The sequence below is a fragment of the Mercenaria mercenaria genome, chromosome 17 (assembly GCF_021730395.1).
Source record: "Mercenaria mercenaria strain notata chromosome 17, MADL_Memer_1, whole genome shotgun sequence".
In the NCBI taxonomy this organism is placed as follows: domain Eukaryota; kingdom Metazoa; phylum Mollusca; class Bivalvia; order Venerida; family Veneridae; genus Mercenaria; species Mercenaria mercenaria.
Window position 1 is genome coordinate 27,596,004 of NC_069377.1, and position 21,211 is coordinate 27,617,214.

The 21,211-nt window shown below is 34.6% G+C and overlaps 2 protein-coding genes across 3 annotated transcripts; one reads left to right on the top strand and one right to left on the bottom strand.

The window, feature by feature from the left end:
* Positions 1-1,029: 1,029 nt before the first annotated feature.
* LOC123531622 (uncharacterized) lies at positions 1,030-8,492 on the bottom strand. The gene is made up of 5 exons (XM_053529328.1): positions 8,351-8,492; positions 6,895-7,026; positions 5,628-5,711; positions 2,388-2,517; positions 1,030-1,773 (listed from the first exon to the last, which is right to left on the bottom strand). Exons 2-5 carry the CDS (start codon positions 6,952-6,954, stop codon positions 1,550-1,552), a joined length of 498 nt encoding a protein of 165 aa, XP_053385303.1. The 5' UTR covers positions 6,955-7,026; positions 8,351-8,492; the 3' UTR covers positions 1,030-1,549.
* Positions 5,198-18,247, top strand: LOC123524917 (uncharacterized). Of its 2 annotated transcripts, XM_053529326.1 has the most exons (7): positions 5,198-5,695; positions 9,599-9,743; positions 9,947-10,068; positions 14,802-15,140; positions 15,584-15,697; positions 16,948-17,039; positions 17,684-18,247. In XM_053529326.1, the coding sequence occupies exons 2-7, from the start codon at positions 9,642-9,644 to the stop codon at positions 17,845-17,847; spliced, it is 933 nt and encodes a 310-aa protein (XP_053385301.1). In that variant the 5' UTR covers positions 5,198-5,695; positions 9,599-9,641; the 3' UTR covers positions 17,848-18,247. The 2 variants fall into 2 exon arrangements, with proteins under 2 accessions (XP_053385301.1, XP_053385302.1); XM_053529327.1 differs by lacking the exon at positions 16,948-17,039 and having other exon boundaries at positions 17,684-17,819.
* The last annotated feature ends 2,964 nt before the right edge of the window (positions 18,248-21,211 follow it).

A 21,211-nucleotide genomic window follows, 5' to 3' on the forward strand; every position in this document is an offset into this window, starting at 1 on the left:
TTAGAAAATACTTGTTGGGAACGGACGTTACACTATTTTTTCACGCAAATGGTTTTTTGGGTGGTAAAATGGACTATTTTACTAAAATGGCCATTGATAAGTGCTGCAAGTATTTTTTTCGTATTCTGCAAATACATAGTAAGACTGAGCAAGAAAATTATTTTGAATATGTAAAATTAAGACAATTTGTGTTCAATTCAAAATTTAGCATTTTTGTTAAAAACTGGTGTTACACGAGTCACTTTATTATCATATTCATATTCATAAAAATGTAACGGCTTCAGTGATCATCAATGTTATACATCATTTTAAAGGTAATAAAATTATCTGTTTAAAGGTATTCAAATCAAGCTTTTTCTTTTTTTTAATACTGTACTAGCATTTTTTGAAAAGTGTAAAAATGAAATGTTAACGCATTATATGAAAAAATGGCCAATTTTCAGCCATAAAATGGCTTTCAAATTTTTTTTTTGGTTGATTTTGTGAATTTTTTACTGCATCATTTGAATACTAATAAGACAAATTGAATACAGTTTTTTTAAACTTTAAACAGATGTTCCTCTATAAATAAAATGCAGTTACACGTTTTTGAAAAAATAGGCCCATTTACTGTGCAGCAGGCAACATTTATGCTGCATATACACATACTAGCATACATTACACGTGTATTTAAACAACGACTGACATAAATTTTCACATCAGCGGTATACTGGTTACCGTGGTACGATACCGCGGTACCATCAGGGAATACCGGAATTTAACATAACATTGGTGAACATTTGACATAATTTTGCAATTACACATGTAGTCAAATTTAATATATTTTCAATCATGTAAGAATATTATTTAAGCCAAATTGTGATGTAGGCGTTGAAGAACCTATTATTAAGGCAGACTTTCGGAAGGTTGTCGGTCAGACTGACATGACCTGAAAATTTTGATCTTGACTAATAAAATTAAGTTTAAACATAAGTAACAACGCTGGGGTTTGGTTGTTAATGGAGTGTCACCAAGTATTGAACACATTGATTGGGAAATATTTATATTTTATTTTAAAATCTGAATGTACAGTGCGTTAAGTTACAGCGCTCAAGTACTAAAGTACATGGCCCTCTTGTTTACTTTTCTTTGTATAATATGATATGCAAGAAAAAGATTCTATCACTGGCTGTAGGTGCAGATCAGAATATCCGGCTCTCGGGTAACTGTTTACGCGTTTACTCGGCTGGAGCCTCGTAACCACTTAAACAGTTACCCTCAGAAATTCCAATCTGCACCTACAACCAGTGAAAGAATCTTATAGTCTATAACTGTTGACACTAGTATGTCCTGTTAGAATCAAAACAAGTTCTCAAGCGTGATTTATCGAAGTATAACCCAAGTTTTTCATTCTTTTGCAAAACAATATATCACGCAGGCCGACAGCCTTTGTGATATATTCTTAGGCATAAGTACTCAAAACTTGGGTTTTTCTACGATGAACCACTTCTGGGAACTTATTATTTATTAAGTAATACATTGAAGTACAGTTCTTAATTCAATTTTACAACTATTCTTCATTGTTTGTCTTCATTTTTTTGACTAGTCTCTCCATCGTTTTTATCCCTTTTCTCTTTATCATATTCATCCTGTCACCGACAACTTCTTTTCCATCTATTTTTATGGTGATGGCAATTTCGATGTTTGTATTGTCGTCTACATTTTCGCTGTTTCTGACTTTTTCCAGGAAGTCCAGAATACACCTTGGTATTCTCGACTTGGTAACCTCAGTGTCTGAAACAAGATTGTTATTCATGTTATGGTAACTGATGAAATAATAGTATATTTCTCAGGGGTCAAATTTAGAAACATTATTACCTACTAGCTAAAATGTAAAGATACTAGCTAATGTTAAACAATAATATTTAATTACTTTATCAATATTTTACTGGTCAAAACCTACTGATTAATCTCTGTAAGAAGTCAGTCTCACAGAAAAATTTCTGTTAGCTTAAAGGTGGTCAATCACATTTAAACAACATTTAATGACATTTTTTACTTTTTGTGTATTCTGGTAGAGAATTATTTAAGGAACAAAAAGACCGTTTACACTGAGTTAGATTCTGATTTGAAATGTATATTTTATTATTTTTATAAAATTTTGTAATTACTCCCCTTTAATATTAAAGTATATAAAAAGCTGGGTATTTCTTTTTATTTCGATACAATGTCTAGTTAGCTCATCTGATTTTTTGAAAAAAAATGATGAGTTATTGTCATCACTTGAGTAGTTGTCGGCGTCGGCGTTGCCTGGTTAAGTTTTATGTTTAGGTCAGCTTTTCTCCTAAACTATCAAAGCATATGGAATGGGAATATGTTACTACAGTTCTCAGAGGAATCAAGGTTACCTGAAAATTGTTTAATTGCCTCCATCTCATCCGGATGTGTTACCAAGGCCTCGTCTACAGTCGCTCCAAGAGTCTCTGCTAAAAGTTGTTGAAGCAGACGCTCTTTTTTGGCCTGTAGAACCAGTCTTGCCTTAAAGGAAAAATGTACATTTGCAACTTAGCTGGAGGTGATTGTTGAAGGTTAGGTTTTGATGTTGTTGTTTAGAATGAAACAGTACACTGAGGGCTCAGATTGAAACTAGTCTGTTTGCCTTTTTTTTTATGCCCCCGAAGGGAGGCATATAGTTTTTGAACCGTCTGTCGGTCTGTCAGTCTGTCCACAATTTTCGTGTCCGGTCCATATCTTTGTCATCGATGGATGGATTTTCAAATAACTTGGCATGAATGTGTACCACAGTAAGACGACGTGTCGCGCGCAAGACCCAGGTCCGTAGCTCAAAGGTCAAGGTCACACTTAGACGTTAAAGGTCATTTTTCATGATAGTGCATTCGTGTCCGGTCCATATCTTTGTCATCCATGGATGGATTTTCAAATAACTTGGCATGAATGTGAACCATAGTAAGACGACGTGTTGCGCGCAAGACCAGGTCCGTAGCTCAAAGGTCAAGGTCACACTTAGACGTTAAAGGTCATTTTTCATGATAGTGCATTCGTGTCCAGTACATATCTTTGTCATCCATGGATGGATTTTGCAAATAACTTGGCATGAATGTGTACCACAGTAAGACGACGTGTCATGCACAAGACCCAGGTCCGTAGCTCAAAGGTCAAGGTCACACTTAGACGTTAAAGGTCATATTTCATGATAGTGCATTGATGGGCGTGTCCGGTCCATATCTTAGTCATTCATGCATGGATTTTAAAATTATTGGGCATGAATGTGTACCACAGTAAGACGACGTGTTGCGCGCAAGACCCAGGTCTGTAGGTCAAATGTCCTAAACTCTAACATCGGCCATAACTATTCATTCAGAGTGCCATCGGGGGCATGTGTCATCCTATAGAGACAGCTCTTGTTTCAGAAATAAAATGGTTCTTTTCGGTGTTCATGCAAAATGAACAACGGAAAAGCAACGGCAAATCCATTCAGGAAATACTTTCATTTTTAGCTCCACTCTTTGGAAAATAGGGAGGCAATACTACTCGTGTCGGCGTTGGCGTGACCATTCTTGGTTAAAGTTTTTCGGCAACCTTTGTTTTTCTGTCATATCTTTGTTACTATTGCTTATATCTTACTTTAACTTCACACAAACATTGTCCAGTATACAAACAATGTTTGTGGCTGAGTCCATTATACCCAACGTCAAGGTCACCAAGGTCTTATACTTAGGTTATTTTTAAGGTTAAAGTTTTTCAGCAACCTTTCTTTTTCTACTGTTGCTTATATCTTTCTGTAACTTCACATAGACATTGTCCAGTATGCCAACAAAGTATGTATAGGGGCTGAGCCCATTATACCCAAGGTCTAGGTCACCAAGGTGTTATACTTTGGTTATTTTTAAGGTTTAAATTTTTTTGGCAACCTATGTTTTTCTGTCATAACTTTGTTACTTTTGCTTAACTTACTATAAGTTCTCATTGTCCAGCATACAAACATAGTATATGCAGGGGCTGGGCCCATTAAACCCAAGGTCAAAGTCACAAAGGAGTTATACTTGGAATTCTAACACGATCCGATTCATTTTCCTATTAAGGTAGTAGAGGTGTAATAACAATGTTTACAAAATGGCATTTGCTTGGTATATTCTTAAAGATGACCGTGTTTCGCACTGCTTTGCAATTTTTTAACAACATTTACCATGCCCTTTTTTCAAAATTTTGTATAACTTATGGTATCTCCTCTAGCTCAAGTAGAGACAAATTTCAAAGTGATGACCACTTTACAAAACGTTCGCAAAGAAGTCATTTTACCATTAATTTTAATAAAAGAATCATCAAACTATTGGTAAACAATTATAAAACACAAATTAAAAATATGAATATCATTTTATCTAGGGTTCCTCAAGTACACGGACTTAATGATACAGAATTCTAACTTCAACATAGAAAAAATAAGGTCGAATCCTGTGTTTCTGTTTTGAATTTTGCTTACTTCATTCAAAAACGACCTTGGGACAGACGTAAAACCTACCTAAATTTCTTCCACAATATGTAATCTAAAGAGTGAAAGCAAAATAGAGAACTTTTACCACATGTAACTTAATATTTTTAAAGATGTGTAACTCTACCCCTTCTGTTTAAGTAGTAAATTCAATTTGAACAGCAAGAAATCGCTTATCAAATTACTTTTTTTCCATTTTTGTACAATAAATCAATCATAAGTCTTGAAAGAAGTAAAAACTTACCAGAAAAAATGGAAAATAAGAGAGAAAAAAATTGGTCCCAGTAGGGCTTGAACCTACGCCCCCTGAGAATTGCAGTAAAAGTGGGTTTATGTTAGGAATTGAATACTCTTCAAAAAGGAGGTACTCTATTACACCTCTACTACCTTAAACAAAGAAGGCAGAACACAGTGAATTATTATACAATAAATCACTGTTCTGACGTCACAATTATTACGTCATGGCGTCAAATGGCATAGCGGCGCGCTGAAAAAGACACCGATTGAAAACGGGCAAATATTTAATGAATGTCGTCAAGGATGTATTTAAAAATCCTTGGTAACGTGTTAGAATCGAAGTAATATATCTCATTTAGTGATTTGCTCATGAATAAATCATTGTTTGTCGTTCAGATGCGTATTATTATATCACTCGGGCTCTGCCCTCGTGATATACTTCCTTCACATCTAACTCCAAACAATGATTTATTCAACAACAAATCACTAGATGAGATATATTATTTCTTAATTATTTTCATGTTAAATTTTTTCGAAAGTTTTATTAATAGACATATCTTTGGTACTTTAAAAGATAATGACTTGAAATTAAAATTGTTTCTTTATAATCATAATCTGCATGTGTGGTTACATACCCCATAACTCTAATTGTTTTTTTGACAGAATTATGCCCTTTTTGTACTTACTTTTGCAATCTTTGATTTCTGGATATAACTATTATGTTTAAGTCAGCTTTTCTCATAAACTATCAAAGCTATTGTAACAGTTTTTCACCATTATAAGCGGACGCTGTATATCAAGAAACATTACTCTATCCTGCTTTTTTATACGCCCATTTGAAAACAACAGCTCTTGTTTGCTGTCTAATGTCTAAATAAATTGTAAATAAAATTGCAGGTACCTGTTTAACTCCATTTGTGCCTATTGCTGCAGCCAGGAAAGGAGTTCTGTTTTCGTCCTTAACCGAAAGTAAGTTTTTGAATAACTGTAAAAATATGAAAAAAGTTAAGAAGTTGGTTTAATTCCTGTTAATGCTTATAAATATGCATTATGTATGACATCTATAAAGGCTCAATTGTGGGTGCAAATGTCTCTGTGATCTCCTGTTATTTTCATGGTGTTAAATTTTGTTGACTAATCTTTTACTAATAAATGTTTACCAATGATTCTAACATGGCTAGATTTGATTTCCAGTTAAACAAAGAAGAAAATCAAGCTCTATATATTCTGCGATAAACAGCGGTTGACGCGCGGACCAGTAAGTAATAGAAAGAGCATTGAAACTCGAGGGTAAACGATTTGTACGAGGGGGCGTAGCCCCCGAGTATAAATCGTTTACCCGAGAGTTTTAATGTTCTTTCTGTTTTGTATCATAGCCTGTCATATATGGTAGTTGTAGGCGTTCCACATTGCCATATACAGCAGTTCAGTGTGTACTAAAATCCATGCTTTACAAATGTGTAAAGCCCAGGTGAAATAAACCAATGCTAGAGCAGAAAATCAATAAAATACACTTCGCAGTCTACTGTTTCAGACACGCAGGCATACTTTTCTTTCCAACAGTGCGGTAACTAGCGTGCGGGTATTAAATACCTGCACACTTTTAGTTACCGCACTCTGTACTCAGAGTATACGAATTACCTGCACCAAATTTGTTAAGAAAAAACACCGAGCTATGATACAAGAGAGATTTATGACCTCATTTTGCCGCCTGACGTTCGGTACATTACTCCTCGCGTAAACGAAGTCCAGTATCATATCTATTAAAATATATCAATAAGCATGTCAGAATGAAAACAATCAAGGCATTCTTGTTATTTATCGTCTAATTTACCACGGTTCATCGTTCAGATGCTTCAGTATTTAACCACTGGGGCTAACGCCCTCGTGGTTCAATTCCTATGCATCTGAACCCTGAACCTTGGTAAATCAGACGATAAACAACTTGAAGGCCTTGATTATTTGCTAATTAGAAATTGACTTATATGAGTTACAAGTTGTTTTTATAGTGATTTTGTATATTTTTAATGGCTGGGGGTTATAACAGAAGTTCATATGAAATACTTAAATATGCTTTTATGAGTATGTTTGTGTAAAGTTAATAATCCTTGTAACTGTATTCATTTAAAAAAAAAAAAAAACATTAATTTTTAAAATGTACTACATACTACTTGCGGAATGCTCGTCCCCATTGGACTATTTCTGTTGAATTGAGAAAATATTTCCATGACGTGACTGTAGTTTACCGAGCTATAACTAGCCACTGACAGAATGACTGGTATGCCGTCTTTGTTGATTTCCTGTAAATAAAATAGATTTATGAATATTAAATATTGTAGCTAGAGGGGGTTTTCATTTTCCTGTAGATACATGTCTAGTGGATATTACACTGATTTTCTTGTCCGAAAATGTTGGCGCGATTTAAACATAACTTAAAGAATGTGTGTGTAGGCTAACAGTTATCATTTTTAGCTCATCTGTTGCCTGTTAAATTTTTATATTTACGTCAGCTTTTCTCCTAAACTATGAAAGGTATTGCTTTGAAACTTGCAACACTTGTACACCATCAGTAGCTGACTATGTACAGCAAGAAACAACTCTTATCATGATTCTTGCAAGAATTATGGGCCTTATGGCCCCTTTTGGACTTAAAAATATCAGATTTCTTGGTTAATTTTAATGTTTAGGTCAACTTTTCTCCTGACCTATCAAAAGTTATTGCTTTGAAACTTGCAACAGTTGTACACCATCATAAGCTGACCCTGTACATCAAGAAACAACTCCATCCTGCTTTTTATAAGAATTATCGCCCTTTCTGGAAAATCATGTTTGGGACATTTTTTCTGTTATACCAATAAATCAGATGAGCGTCAGCAACCGCAAGGCAGTGCTCTTGTTTCTAGGATGCCTCAAGTAAATGGAGAATTCTACCACAATATGTAAAGAATGAATGCAAAATAGAAAACTTTTACCACATGTAAGGCCACATTAAAAAAAGTCTTTGTTTGCTGTCTCCCGACCCTACTCTTTTTATTAGTACTTATTGAGCACACCACTCGTACTGACTATGGGGTCACCAGGTCAAAGGTCACAGGGGCCAACGTTAACTTTTTGCATGAAGGCATTTTACATGCGAACCACTTCACCCAGGACCTTCCGACTTCACATGCTGATAGTACTTACTGAGTACACCACCCCTACTGACTGGGTTCACCAGGTCAAAGGTCAAGGTGCTGCGGGGGCATTTGTCACCATTAGTGACAGCACTTGTTTTTTTCTTCTTCTTTTTTTTTTGGTGGGTGAAATATACTTTAACCAGTAGAATATATGAATGTTTCTTTACAGAATAATTCTTCTGTAAAAATAAGACAAATCTGTATGTTGTATAAAAGAATGAAATTTTAACTTTCTTACTCATAGTTCGCACAGGCCATGAAAAGTCCTTGAATTTGATGCCTACTCCTTGAAAACAACTTGAATCTTGTAACAATCAGAAACTACTTGAAAACTACTTGAATTTAGGAAAAAAACGTACAAAAGATGGCAAATAGTCCTTAAAATCGTCGGGTGCGAAGTGAAAATGGACAAACATCATAAACAGACCAAAAATTGAATAATTCTTACCTTTCCATCAAGCAGTCCTAAGGAACGGGCACATGCTTCTTTCCATGAGACCTCAGATGAATTTGCATAGCCTTCATATATTCCTCTACTGTTCTTCACTTTATCCTGTATGTTTCAAAGTGTTTTCGTTGAATGTATTGCCTTAATGCTCGAAACAGGACATCAGCCAGTAAATGATTTCTCAAGTTAAAAATTACTGGGACATTTGCGAAATCTTATACACTTTACCTTACATTGCCAGCTTTAAAAGTGGCATTTCAGGCTTCCCGACTTTAAAGTTATTGCCTTTCTAGCATACATTTGATATTAGAATACATGTGAAAGATACTTAAATTTTATTCTAACCTGACTCAGTTTTATTTCCAGTTGAAGCAATGATGTTTTGAATTTTTTTTGGAAATAGTTATGGTGCCTATGCCTGCTGAATTGGTAGAATAAGCGCAATGAAATTCGGAAAAACAGAGATATGTTAATTTTTATAATAACTGTTATAAATCTCTACATTTTGTAACTGAAAGTTGTTTCAAGGGGTTACAGTTTTCAGCAGTAACAAGGCAGTCTGAAAGACAGCTAAATCCCCCGCCACTGGTATGGATAGTGAAATGGTAAACCTTTGATTTTAGCTGTGACCTTGACCTTGAACTGACATGGCTGACTCATAAATTCTGCACAACGTCTTGATGAGGTGATCACTTGACCAAAGTGTCATGAAAATCCTTCAAGGGGTTTAGGAGATACAGAGCTGAAACCTTTGACCTTCAGTTATTTAAACAAAGCGCGGGAAACCAACGTCCTTAAACAGGAAAGACGTCATGACGTTTCAAAACAAATAACAAAGTTTAGTTCCGGTTTTGTTTTATAACTTGCAGCGTAACGTTATGAATTTTTGATAAAATAATGTGATTTGAATCGAGAAATATACTATCCCGAACCAATAGGAACTGTAAAGGTTTTGAATTTTTATTCCGTTTTTTAAATAAAATATATGTTACTACATAAATCTTCTACATATATGTAGTTCGTAATACGTCATTTACAGCACGAGAGTCATCTTACACCCCGGTGTGTAAGATGGATTTTTCAAGCACCGGTAAAGATACCGAAAATCCCCGTCTGGTATGCAAGAAGTATATATATCTACAGCTTATTTACAAATTCAAGAAAATAATAAATATGGAAATTATGAAAGCAAAATACATGTACTTATGGGCCATTACAAATTAGATATAAAAAAAACTTTCATTCCAGGTTTCACCTTCCATGTTGTTTAACAAAGAGTGCAGTTTATGAAATGCTGTGTTTGGATGCACAAAATGAGAAAGTAACACCAATTAGTTACAGCCACATGATGTTAATATGGAGAAAACAGTTAACACACATTAAAATCCCCAAGGTTGGTAACACTTAAGAGTAATGATATATAATATACAAACTAGCTTTAGTAAAAGAAAAAGGACAAAATAGGGGATGTTTTCATTAACTATTTGCCAAAATAGAATTGTTTTTAATATTAGAACTAATCGGAAATCAATTGTGATTTTGTACTAAGGAATACTTACTTACAATCTTAGAACAAGTTTGTTCCCTATTGCATAGAAATCAAGATTCAGTCAGTGTGATGTCTGCATGAAATTAAAAGACAAACTTGCCACCTGTCAAGACAAAACACAGAGAGAGGAACTTATACAGAAGAGAAAGAAGCATTTGGAGCAGCAGAAGTAAGAACCTTTGACATAACTTATACACTCAACCAAAATGCCATGTAATACTCCACTGCAAAATTCAATTTTATAAATTCAAAAAAATTTTCAGCCATGATCTGGATATAAAACTTTACAACCAGGCATGAACAAAATGGTGGGAAAACTATTAAACTTTTTCAACAAGCCAGAACAAATGGTAGAAAAACTATTAAACTTAATAAACAAGCAAGAACTATACAGTAGAAATATTATTAAAACTTTATAAACAAGCAAGAACACAAAGGTTGAAAAACTATTAAACTTTTTCAACAAGCAAGAACTACACGGTAGAAATTTTTTTTTAACTTTTTAAACAAGCAAGAACTACACGGTAGAAAAACTATTAAACTTTTTCAACAAGTAAGAACTACACGGTAGAAAAACTATTAAACTTTTTAAACAAGCAAGAACTACACGGCAGAAAAATTATTATTATTATACCAGATTTATATAGCGCCCTTTTCATGATCAATTTCACGTTCAAATGCAGCCACACAGGGCGCAAAAACTATTAAAACTTTTTAAACAAGTAAGAACAAAACGGCAGAAAAAATATTAAACTTCATAAACAAGCAAGAAGGAAACAGTACTGAAACTTGAAATTAATAAACAGTCAAGAACAATAAAGGTGTAGTTCAAAAGAATACTACTGCACCAACATTTCAGCCATGATCTAGATAATAAATTTTACAACCAAGCAACAACAATAACAGTATAAAAACCATTAAACTTTATAAAGAAACAAGAACAAAATGGTAGAAAAACTATTTTATAAACAAGCAAGAAGAGAACATCAGAAAACCTATTAAACTTCATAAAACAAGCAAGAACAAACTTTATAAACAAGCAACAAGGAAACAGTGGAAAAACTTGTAATTCTTATAAACAGGAAAGAAAAAAACGTAGAGAAACTTTAAAAATTTATCAAAATAACACAGGTGGGGTCCATCCAAGATATTTTAATGATTTAATGGCAACCCATTAGAAACTAAATCTCACTTGAAAATTAAATTTTAGTCATATCATGAACATTACAGTGTTCCAGAAAATAACAAGTGAATGAAGTATTGCCATGCAATACAAAGTCCCCTACTGGAAGGCACCTAATTTTCTCTACTGCAGTATAACATAATGAACTGATATCTGTCAATGATGTATAAACAATATTGTACTACATATACAATATGTTATAACAACACACTTGGATTAAAATGTGCATATATAAAAACCCACAGTTGTTTTCATATTGAATTTTTTTGGCTGATTATAAAAATGTTATCATGTAAGTTATTTATAGTAACAACAAAGGGAAATTAATCTTTAAAAAAAAAAAAAAAAAAATCTATATAATATAAGTCCACAAGAAACCCTTTACCAGGTAGAGATAGGTCAAAATACACTTAAAAATTGGATGTAACATGCATGCTGTACCACAGAAAAGTGGTCTCGATTTTTCTCTACCGCCAGTAATAAAAAAGTTACAATAAAATCTATTTATAGTAACAACAAAGGGACGTAATTCTAAAAACAAGGGTGCCTCATGGTGGTGAACATTTGTTCCAAGTTACATCAAAATCCCTCCATGCATGAAGAAGAAATGTTCCGTACAAAGTCATTCTTGAATTTGACATTTGACCTCTAAATATGACCTTGACCTTAGACCTAGGGACCTGGTTCTTGCGCATGACATGTTGTCTCATCCAGGGGAATATTTGTGCCAACTGATATCTAAATCCTGCTTTGCATGACAAAGTTATAGACCGGACAGGAAAAAAATCCTCTTGACCTTTGATCTCAAAGTGTGACCTTGACCTTTAAGCTAGGGTACTGGGTGTTGCGCATGACACGTCGTCTCATCATGGGAAACATTTGTGCCAAGTAATATTACAATCCCTTCATGGATGGCACAGTTATGGACGGGACAGGAAAAAAACTCTGTTGACCTTTGACCCCCAATTGTGACCTTGACCTTTGAGCTAGGGGTCCGGGATTTGCGCATGACACGTCGTCTCATCATGGGGAACACTTGTGCTAAGTGATATTAAAATCCCTTAATGAATGTCAGAGTTATGGACCGGACACGAAACAGACCCTGTTCATGCTATGTTAACATTTGACTGTTTAGTGTGACCTTGACCTTTGAGCTAGGGGTCTGAAAGTTGTGCATGACACATCGTCTTATTATGAGGTACATTTCTGCCAAGTAATATTAAAATCCCTTCATAGATGGGAGAGTTATGGACCGGACAGGAAAAAAGCCTTGTTGACCTTTGACCTCCAATTGTGACCTTGACCTTTAAGCTAGGGGTCCAGGTTTTGCGCATGACACGTCGTCTCCTCATGGGGAACATTTGTGCCAAGTAATATTAAATTCTCTTCATGGATGGGAGAGTTATGGACCGGACAGGAAAAAAGCCCTGTTGACCTTTGACCTCCAATTGTGACCTTGACCTTTGAGCTAGGGGTCCGGGATTTGCGCATGACACATCATCTCATCATGGGGAACATTTGTGCCAAGTAATACTAAAATCCCTTCAAGGATGGGAGAGTTGTGGACCGGACAGGAAAAAAGCCCTGTTGACCTTTGACCTCCAATTGTGACCTTGACCTTTGAGCTAGGGGTCCGGGTTTTGCGCCTGACACGTCGTCTCATCATGGGGAACATTTGTGCCAAGTAATATTAAAATCCCTTCATGGATGACAGAGTTATGGACCGGACACGAAATTGCGGACGGACGGACGGACGGACGGACGGACAGACGGACGGACGGACAGACGGACGGACGGAATGACGGAAAAGTGCATTCCTATAGTCCCCGAAACTGGTTTTCAACCAGTAGGGGCTTATAAACTTTATAAACAAGAGTAAGAACAAAAGGTTAAACTAATATTAAACATTGTAATCTGTAACAAAACGGTAGACAAGAAGAACAGAACTAATAAAGCTTAACAAAAAAATTGTTTCCGATCACATTTCTAGATTGAGGGCATTCTTCTGTTAAGACTGGATTTTTCAAGGAATTATTTAGTTTGTTAAGTTTAAACTGTATCCACGTCTAAAGAAATTTTGCAACTTTCTGTCAAAAAAGTTAAACAAAACCTCGAGAGCCTTAAAAACAATTTGAATTAAGGTCAGGCCAAAAACTTTGAAAATTTTTTTAGGCCAAACATAGGTTGGGTCAGTTATTTTATGACCAATGGCTACCCATGAGAAAAAACTTGATAAAGGTAAACTCAAAATCTTTAAATGTATACAACGATACGAAAACATGTAAATAATTACAAGTAACTCATTCAATTCAACAATAAATAATGCAGCAACACAATTTATGCCTTACAGCTACTTTCTAATTCAAATGGGGGAAAAAAAACAAAAAAAAAAAAAAAGAGTATGTCCATGCAATATAAAGTTTCATGGAGATATAGCCACCTAGTTATCCCCCACCGATGAAATCGGGAGGGGGGTATTTAGATGGCAGTGTCCGTTCTTCCGCAGCCATTTCTCAGCAACAAGCTGGTAGAATTTCATGAATCTTGAAATAGGAGAGATCGCCGTGACGTCACGCGTTAACATCTGTTTATCTGGTGGTTGGCAAAACAAATGATTTTAACACCGTTTGCGTACTGAATCAGAATTTTTAATTTTTAATAACTTTTTTGCTCATTTATGGATTTTCAAAATTCAAAAAGATTTGAAATACTAAAACAATCTTCATATTTTTGTATCCAAATATCTTTTTTCAATGAATAACCGTTTTAAATGACATATAATTTTAAAAGCGGCGTAGTGATTTTCACAACCTTTAGAAAAACAGTGTAAGTTAAGCGTTCATAATTAATCCATTTTATTTCGAAATAACAATTAAAAGTAATCAATAAATTGCTTGTTTTATAACCTTTCCATTGATCAAAAAATTATTTATTTAATTTGTGTTTTAAGAAAGTTTAGACCGTTAGAAAAACATCACTGTTTACAAAAAACATGGACGGTCGGCTTCTGCCCACCCGATCACTGTCTTATCAGTTCTAAAAATAGAATTTGTATACAAACACGATCTCTCCTATAAACATGAACAAATACTGCGATGATGCCCGTCAAGTTTTTTTTTTTGATTGATCAATTTCCCTTAGAGTTATTGCCCTTGTTTTAATGAAAAATGCCTAAAAATGTCCGTCAGGAGCCATTTCTCAGTAACTCGTAAAACTTGAACTAAACATGAACCAACATACTGCGATGATGCCCATCCATTTTTTTTTAATTGGTCAAATTTCCTTCGAGTTATTGCCCTTGACTGAATGAAAAATCCACGTCTGCAGCCATTTCTCAGCAACAAGCTGGTAGAATTTCATGAAACTTGAAATAAATATGAACCAACATACTTTGATGACGCCCATCATTTTTTTCGTTAATTGGTAAATTTTCCTTAGAGTTATTGCCCTTTAAAAGTTTAAGAATCCACATATTTGTACATAACAAACCAACCAATTGGTAGAATTTCATTAAACTTTTTTCATTCTTTTCCAGGCACATTTATTATAAACATGTGAAGTTGTGTACCCAAACCTGGTCACCACTTTGCCTTGGTCACACCCCCTCCCAATTTTTTTTTTTCATTTCTTTTTAATACTTTTTTCAATAAATAATAGGGCACATCTTTATAAATAACTTCTAAAGTTAGCATAATTTATAGTGTAACCTTTTATTTCAGCGCAGAGAGGCAGAAATATTATAAACACATATCAAAGGCAAAGTTTACACCATCCAAATACGTCAGTATTATACTGGATGCAATGGATCAAGAAAAAACGTCCATTCCAAAGATGTACGAAACACCCAAATCATTAGGAAACATTTGGAAAGTGAAAATTAACCTGATGGGGGCAATAGTACATGGATATGGATTGTATGGCTTCTTCGACAGTTTCCAGTGGAGTCATGGTGCAGCTTATACCATTTCAATCCTGGTACAAGTACTTTTGTTGTTGGACAACATTCCAGACACGCTGTACATACAGCTAGACAACTGCCTTGGTCAGAACAAGAACAGGTGACTAATTTTTCATACAATAATACTTTGAGACAGAGTAATTACTTTTGTGGTCCGGGTTCAAATAGGTTTCATTTTTTTTTTTTGGAAAGTTGTCACTTCTATTTAAAGTTTTTAATTTCTTTCTTCGTGCGACACAAACATCATTTGAACTTAATATGACAAAACTGTAATGAGATATTTACAATTTTCATAAATGTAGTAATTCATAAAATCTTGATATATATTTTTTCAAATTATTATCAGTCTCACGATTTATTTTGAAAGCAAGATTGCCAATGATAGAATTTACAGAAAAAGTTACAAGTTTAAAAACAAAAGGTCCGGAAAACTACTTGTGAGTAAGCGATATATAACTGCCCTTTCTGACACCTCATCTATATATAAAAAAATCAATAATCCCCCCACATTATTTCAGGAAAATACAATATTTACTGTTTCAGGTACGTTCTTGGGTTTCTGGCTAAACTTGTAGAAGAAAACATATTTAAAAAAGTAAAACTATCTTTCCTGATGGTGGGCCATACGCATGAAGACATCGATCAGCTATTTAGTCGGTATGATCTTATTTATAGAGGTTCAAACTTGAGAATATTATTAGTTACACTGCTTCGCTCTCGCCCGATATGGATTTCCTCGACAGCGTATATCCCGTATCCTGTTACCAACAAGCAGTGTAACGATTTTATTTTGCAGACTACCCTTTACTTACATGCTATACAGTAATCAACACATTTTGTAAATTAACAAAGCTACTTACAGTGCAGACTGGAATCCTACAAATCATTTGTTTGGTCATCACTAGTTGATTTACACCAGTCATAAAATGCACAATGACCCGTGTTTTGGTTAAATCACAAAACACAAAAGCTCATTTACACAGGTTATGAACTGGTTTAGATTAGAAACACTAAAAAACTTCTTGTTCCATCCCTTAGAAAGTTACCGGATATCACGATGTCATAAATGTCTTGATACACGGCTTTCGTCCCGTTAATTTATAGTAGAACCTTTTATTTCAGCGCAGAGAGGCAAAATTATTATAAACACATATCAAAGGCAAAGTTTCTTCTTGCACATAGATTAAATGATCCTACAACAAACTGCTGAAAAACAAATATATTAATTCCTTTATTTCACGATGATTTAACTATTTAACTTCCAAAGCAAGATTTCAACGTCCATGTATTCCATACGGAGTTATTCAGCTTCTATGGCTAACTTTTGTCAATCTTCATGAGCCTCAACTTAACTAGAATGAAATCGGCAAGAAAACACTAAATTTACTCTCGGAAACGATACTATCACTGGAGCTTGATTCAATTAAGCCAGCAGTGTGGCAGCCATTTTGTTTTAATCAAAATTCATATCTGAAATATACTAGCAGGATATGGAATATATCCTGTCTCCACTTGACGTCTATTGACCAATAGAAATGCAAGAAACTTGTAGGAGGCAAGATAAAAACAAATGTAACGATTATGTCATAAGAACGTAAGATATACCACACGAAAATGACTAGTTTTTAACTGTTCAAAGATAAATTTCCAAAAAAAAAAAAAAAAAAAAAAAAATACAAGATGTGGGATCAAAACTTAATACATATGGCTACTGTATGGCCAACTTAATGTTCTTGCCAAATAAACCACTTTTTTCAAACATGTAATGATAACGTTGTCATTTATGCGATTTTCAAACAATTTATACACATAGAAAGGCATGATACACATGTCAGAATTTGAACTTTATCCCCTCCCCCCCCAAAAAAACATTGTAATTACACCAACTTTTATTTTCACTTTCACAGCTTCTCAGTATGGTGTGCACGTGAAAACATTTTCACACTAGATGAGCTAATAGGTGGGTTTGAAAGATGTTCAAAGAAGGGACCAATAACTGGTAAATTGTTATTTCAATTGTCAAGATGAATTTCTTTAAATTAAACTTAATACTGTGATGTGTCAACATGTCTAAACATTCAAACTACATAAAAACAAAGTAGTTACTGCAGCCACTACCTGTCACTTTACATTGGTTAACAACTTTGGGGGAAACACAATTTGATACAAGCACGACTTAATTAACCCATCATAGGAAGTATTGCAGTTGTGTTCTCTATTTCTATGAATGAATAGATTTTCTCCAGAACTAGTTTTACCAAGATTTAAACCAGCGCTGTGGTTACAAATAAACCATTTTATAAAGCATTGAATTATGTCAAAAATTAAACCCACAAACTCCAATATTTCATAAATTGACTACAAAATGACTGAAAACATTTGTCTTTAGTTAATACTGTCTTTTTGGCTTGTCAATTCGAAGAAATACTCAATGTATTAAATGTTAGACCTTGACGAGAGAAATAACAAATCCGCAACATTACTTTTGTACTTTCTTAATTTGCAAAATAACAAAATCCGAATAAGACTATCCTCTGAAAAAACAATAGCTCCCATGACATCTCAATTAAAACACAGGAGCAAAAGCTCCTATATCATTTGGTAAAATTAAATTGTATCACTTGGTAATTCATGCTATTACAGGTATAAAGACAAGTGAGGTGTATGATTTTCAAGACTGGCTGAAGTTAAACAATATAAAAAACCACTCATACCCACATGTATTCAAATTGACAAGAAATGAAAATGGTAAAGCAGTAATAAAATACAAGAAGTGGACAACAGACAAGGTATGTAATAAACTTTAGGCAAATATGTACTGTATAACAACATTAAGGAGTATGCCAGTTGTTTGCCATTAGTCCATCAGATTATAATGCATATGGGAACAAATTAATTCTGATGTTTTCAAACATGGTTAGTGCAATTCCAAGCAAAAATAAATAAATGAATATACAAGAAACGCGGCAATGCCACCAAACCAGGTTTTCAACACTTTTCATAAGAATAAACAAGAGTGCCAGAATGTCACAATATACGCCCGTCAAAGCAAATTTCTTTACTCTAGCATCTGTATTTGCAGATGTAATTTTAATTTTGTGGTTGTTTAGTAATCATTGTAATTCTTTTGTTTTTCTAAGTCCACAAAAAAATTCCTTACCAGGTAGAGATACCTTAAAATACACCTAAAATTAGAAAGTAACAACTATGTTGTACCACAGAAAAGTGGTTTTGGTTTTTCCCTACGGTCAATTATAAAGAAGTTACAATATAAGTTATTTATAGTAACAACTAAGGGAAGTTAATCTTAAAAAAAAAAAAAACTGTAAGTCCACACAGAAATCCTTACCAGGTAGAGATTGGTCATAATACACCTCAAAATTGGATGTAACATGCATGTTGTACTACAGAAAAGTGATCTCGATTTTTCCTACGTTAGTAATGAAAAAGTTACGATATAAGCTATTTATAGTACACAAAGGAAGTAATTCTAAAGAAGGAATGCGCAAGAAAACTTCGTTTGATGGTGTATAATTGTGCAGGATAAAAAATTTTTTACAAGAGATCACAGAGTGATCTTGGCGCCCACCAATGTGCCATTTTTGAGTGTTCCAAATTTCAAGACTTATTGACTAGCTCAAAGTCAAATTTCATTTCCGTACACAACACTGTGCATGTGGTCTAAATTCAAAAGCTGTAGCTTGAGAAATGTGAAAGTAGGTCCTAGATCAATTTCAAGGACAAAGTTCTTTGTACACAAAACTATGCATGTGCATCAAGTTTGAAGGCTGTAGTTTGACAAATCTGAAAGTAGGTCACTAGGTCAATCTTAAGGTCAAAGTTTATTTTGGTACACAAAACTATGCAAGTGGTCCAAATTTGAAGGCTGTAGCTTGAGAAATATGGAAGTAGGTCACTAGGTCAATGTCAAGGTCAAATTTCACTTCAGAACATAAATCTATGCATGTGGTCCAAATTTGAAGCCTGTACCTTCAAAAATGTGAAAGTAGGTCGCTAGGTCAATGTCAAGGTCAAAGTTTGTTTCAGTACACAAATCTTATGCATGTGGTCTAAATTTGAAGCCTGTAGCTACAGAAATGTGAAAGTAGGTCACTAGGTCAATCTTAAGGTAAAAGTTCATTTCGGTACACAAAACTATGCAAGTGGTCCAAATTTGAAGGCTGTAGCTTGAAAAATCTGAAAGTAGGTCACTAGGTCAAAATCAAGTTCAAATTTTATTTCGGAACATAGGATGCATGTGGTCCAAATTTGAAGCCTGTACCTTCAAAAATGTGAAAGTAGGTCACTAGGTCAATGTAAAGGTCAAAGTTTGTTTCGGTACACAAAACCATGCATGTGGTCCAAATTTGAAGGCTGTAGCTTGAGAAATGTGAAAGTAGGTCACTAGGTCAAAATCAAGATCAAATTTCATTTCGGAACACGAAACTATGCATGTGGTCCAAATTTGAAGCCTGTACCTTCAAAAATGTGGAAGTAGGTCACTAGGTCAATGTCAAGGTCAAAGTTTTTTTCAGTGCACAGAACTATGCATGTGGTCAAAATTTGAAGGCTGTAGCTACAGAAATGTGAAAGTAGGTCACTAGGTCAAAATCAAGGTCAACTCATGTCAAGGATCATCTTGCCACTCAAAACCATACATGTGGTCTAAATTTGAATTTTGTAGGTTATTGACAAGAAGATTTTAAAAGCTTTTCCTATATAAGTCTATATGAACCATGTGACCCCAGGGCGGGCCATATTTGACCCTAGGGGGATAATTTTAACAAACTTGGTAGAGAACCACTAGATGATGCTACATTACAAATATCAAAGCCCTAGGCTTTGTGGTTTGGACAAGATGATTTTCAAAGTTTTTGCCTATATAAGTCTATGTAAACTATGTGACCCACGGGGCGGGGCCATATTTGACCCTAGGGGGATAATTTGAACAATCTTAGTAGAAGACCACTAGATGATGTCACATACAAAATATCAAAGCCCTAGGCCCTGTTGTTTTGGATAAGAGGTTTTTCAAAGTTTTTCCCTATATAAGTCTTTATAAACCATGTGACCCCCGGGGCGGGGCCATATTAGACCCCAGGGAAATAATTTGAAACATCTTGGTAAAGGACCACTAGATGATGCTTCATACCAAATATCAAAGCCCTAGGCTCTGTGGTTTTGGACAAGAAGATTTTCAAAGTTTTTCCCTATATAAATCTATGTAATTTATAGAAATAAACAAAGGGCCATAACTTACTAAACAAGAGGACCATGATGGTCCTGAATCGCTCACCTCTTCCCACATGACCCAGTTTTGAGTATGACGTCCTTTTTTCTATTATTTGACATAGTGACCTAGTTTTTGAGCTCATGTGACCCAGTTTTGAACTTGACCTAGATATTATCAAGATAAAAATTCTGACCAATTTTCATGAAGATCCATTGAAAAATATGGTCTCTAGAGAGGTCACAAGGTTTTTCTATTATTTGACCTATTGACCTAGTTTTCGAAGGTACGTGACCCAGTTTTGAACTTTATATAGATATCATCAAGGTGAACATTCTCACTAATTTTCATGAAGATCTCATGAAAAATATGGCCTCTAGAGAGGTCACAAGGTTTTTCTTTTTTTATACCTACTGGCCTAGTTTTTGACCGCACGTGACCCAGTTTTGAAACTGACCTAGATATCATCAAGGTGAATATTCAGATCAATTTTCATGAAGATCCATTGAAAAATATGGCCTCTAGAGAGGTCAAAAGATTTTAATAATTTTAGACCTACTGACCTAGTTTTTGATAGCAGTTGACCCAGTTTCAAATTTGACCTACATATCATAAAGATGAACATTCAGACCAACTTTCATACAGATCCCATGAAAAGTATGGCCTCTAGAGAGGTCACAAGGTTTTTCTATTATTTGACCTACTGACCTAGTTTTTTATGGCACATGACCCAGTTTCAAACTTGACCTAGATATCATCAACATGAACATTCTGACCAATTTTTAGGGAGATCCATTCACAAGTATGGCCTCTAGAGAGGTCACAAGGTTTTTCTATTTTTAGACCTACTGACCTAGTTTTTGACCGCACATGACCCTGTTTCGAACTTGACCTAGATATCATCAAGATGAACATTCAGACCAATTTTCATATAGATCCCA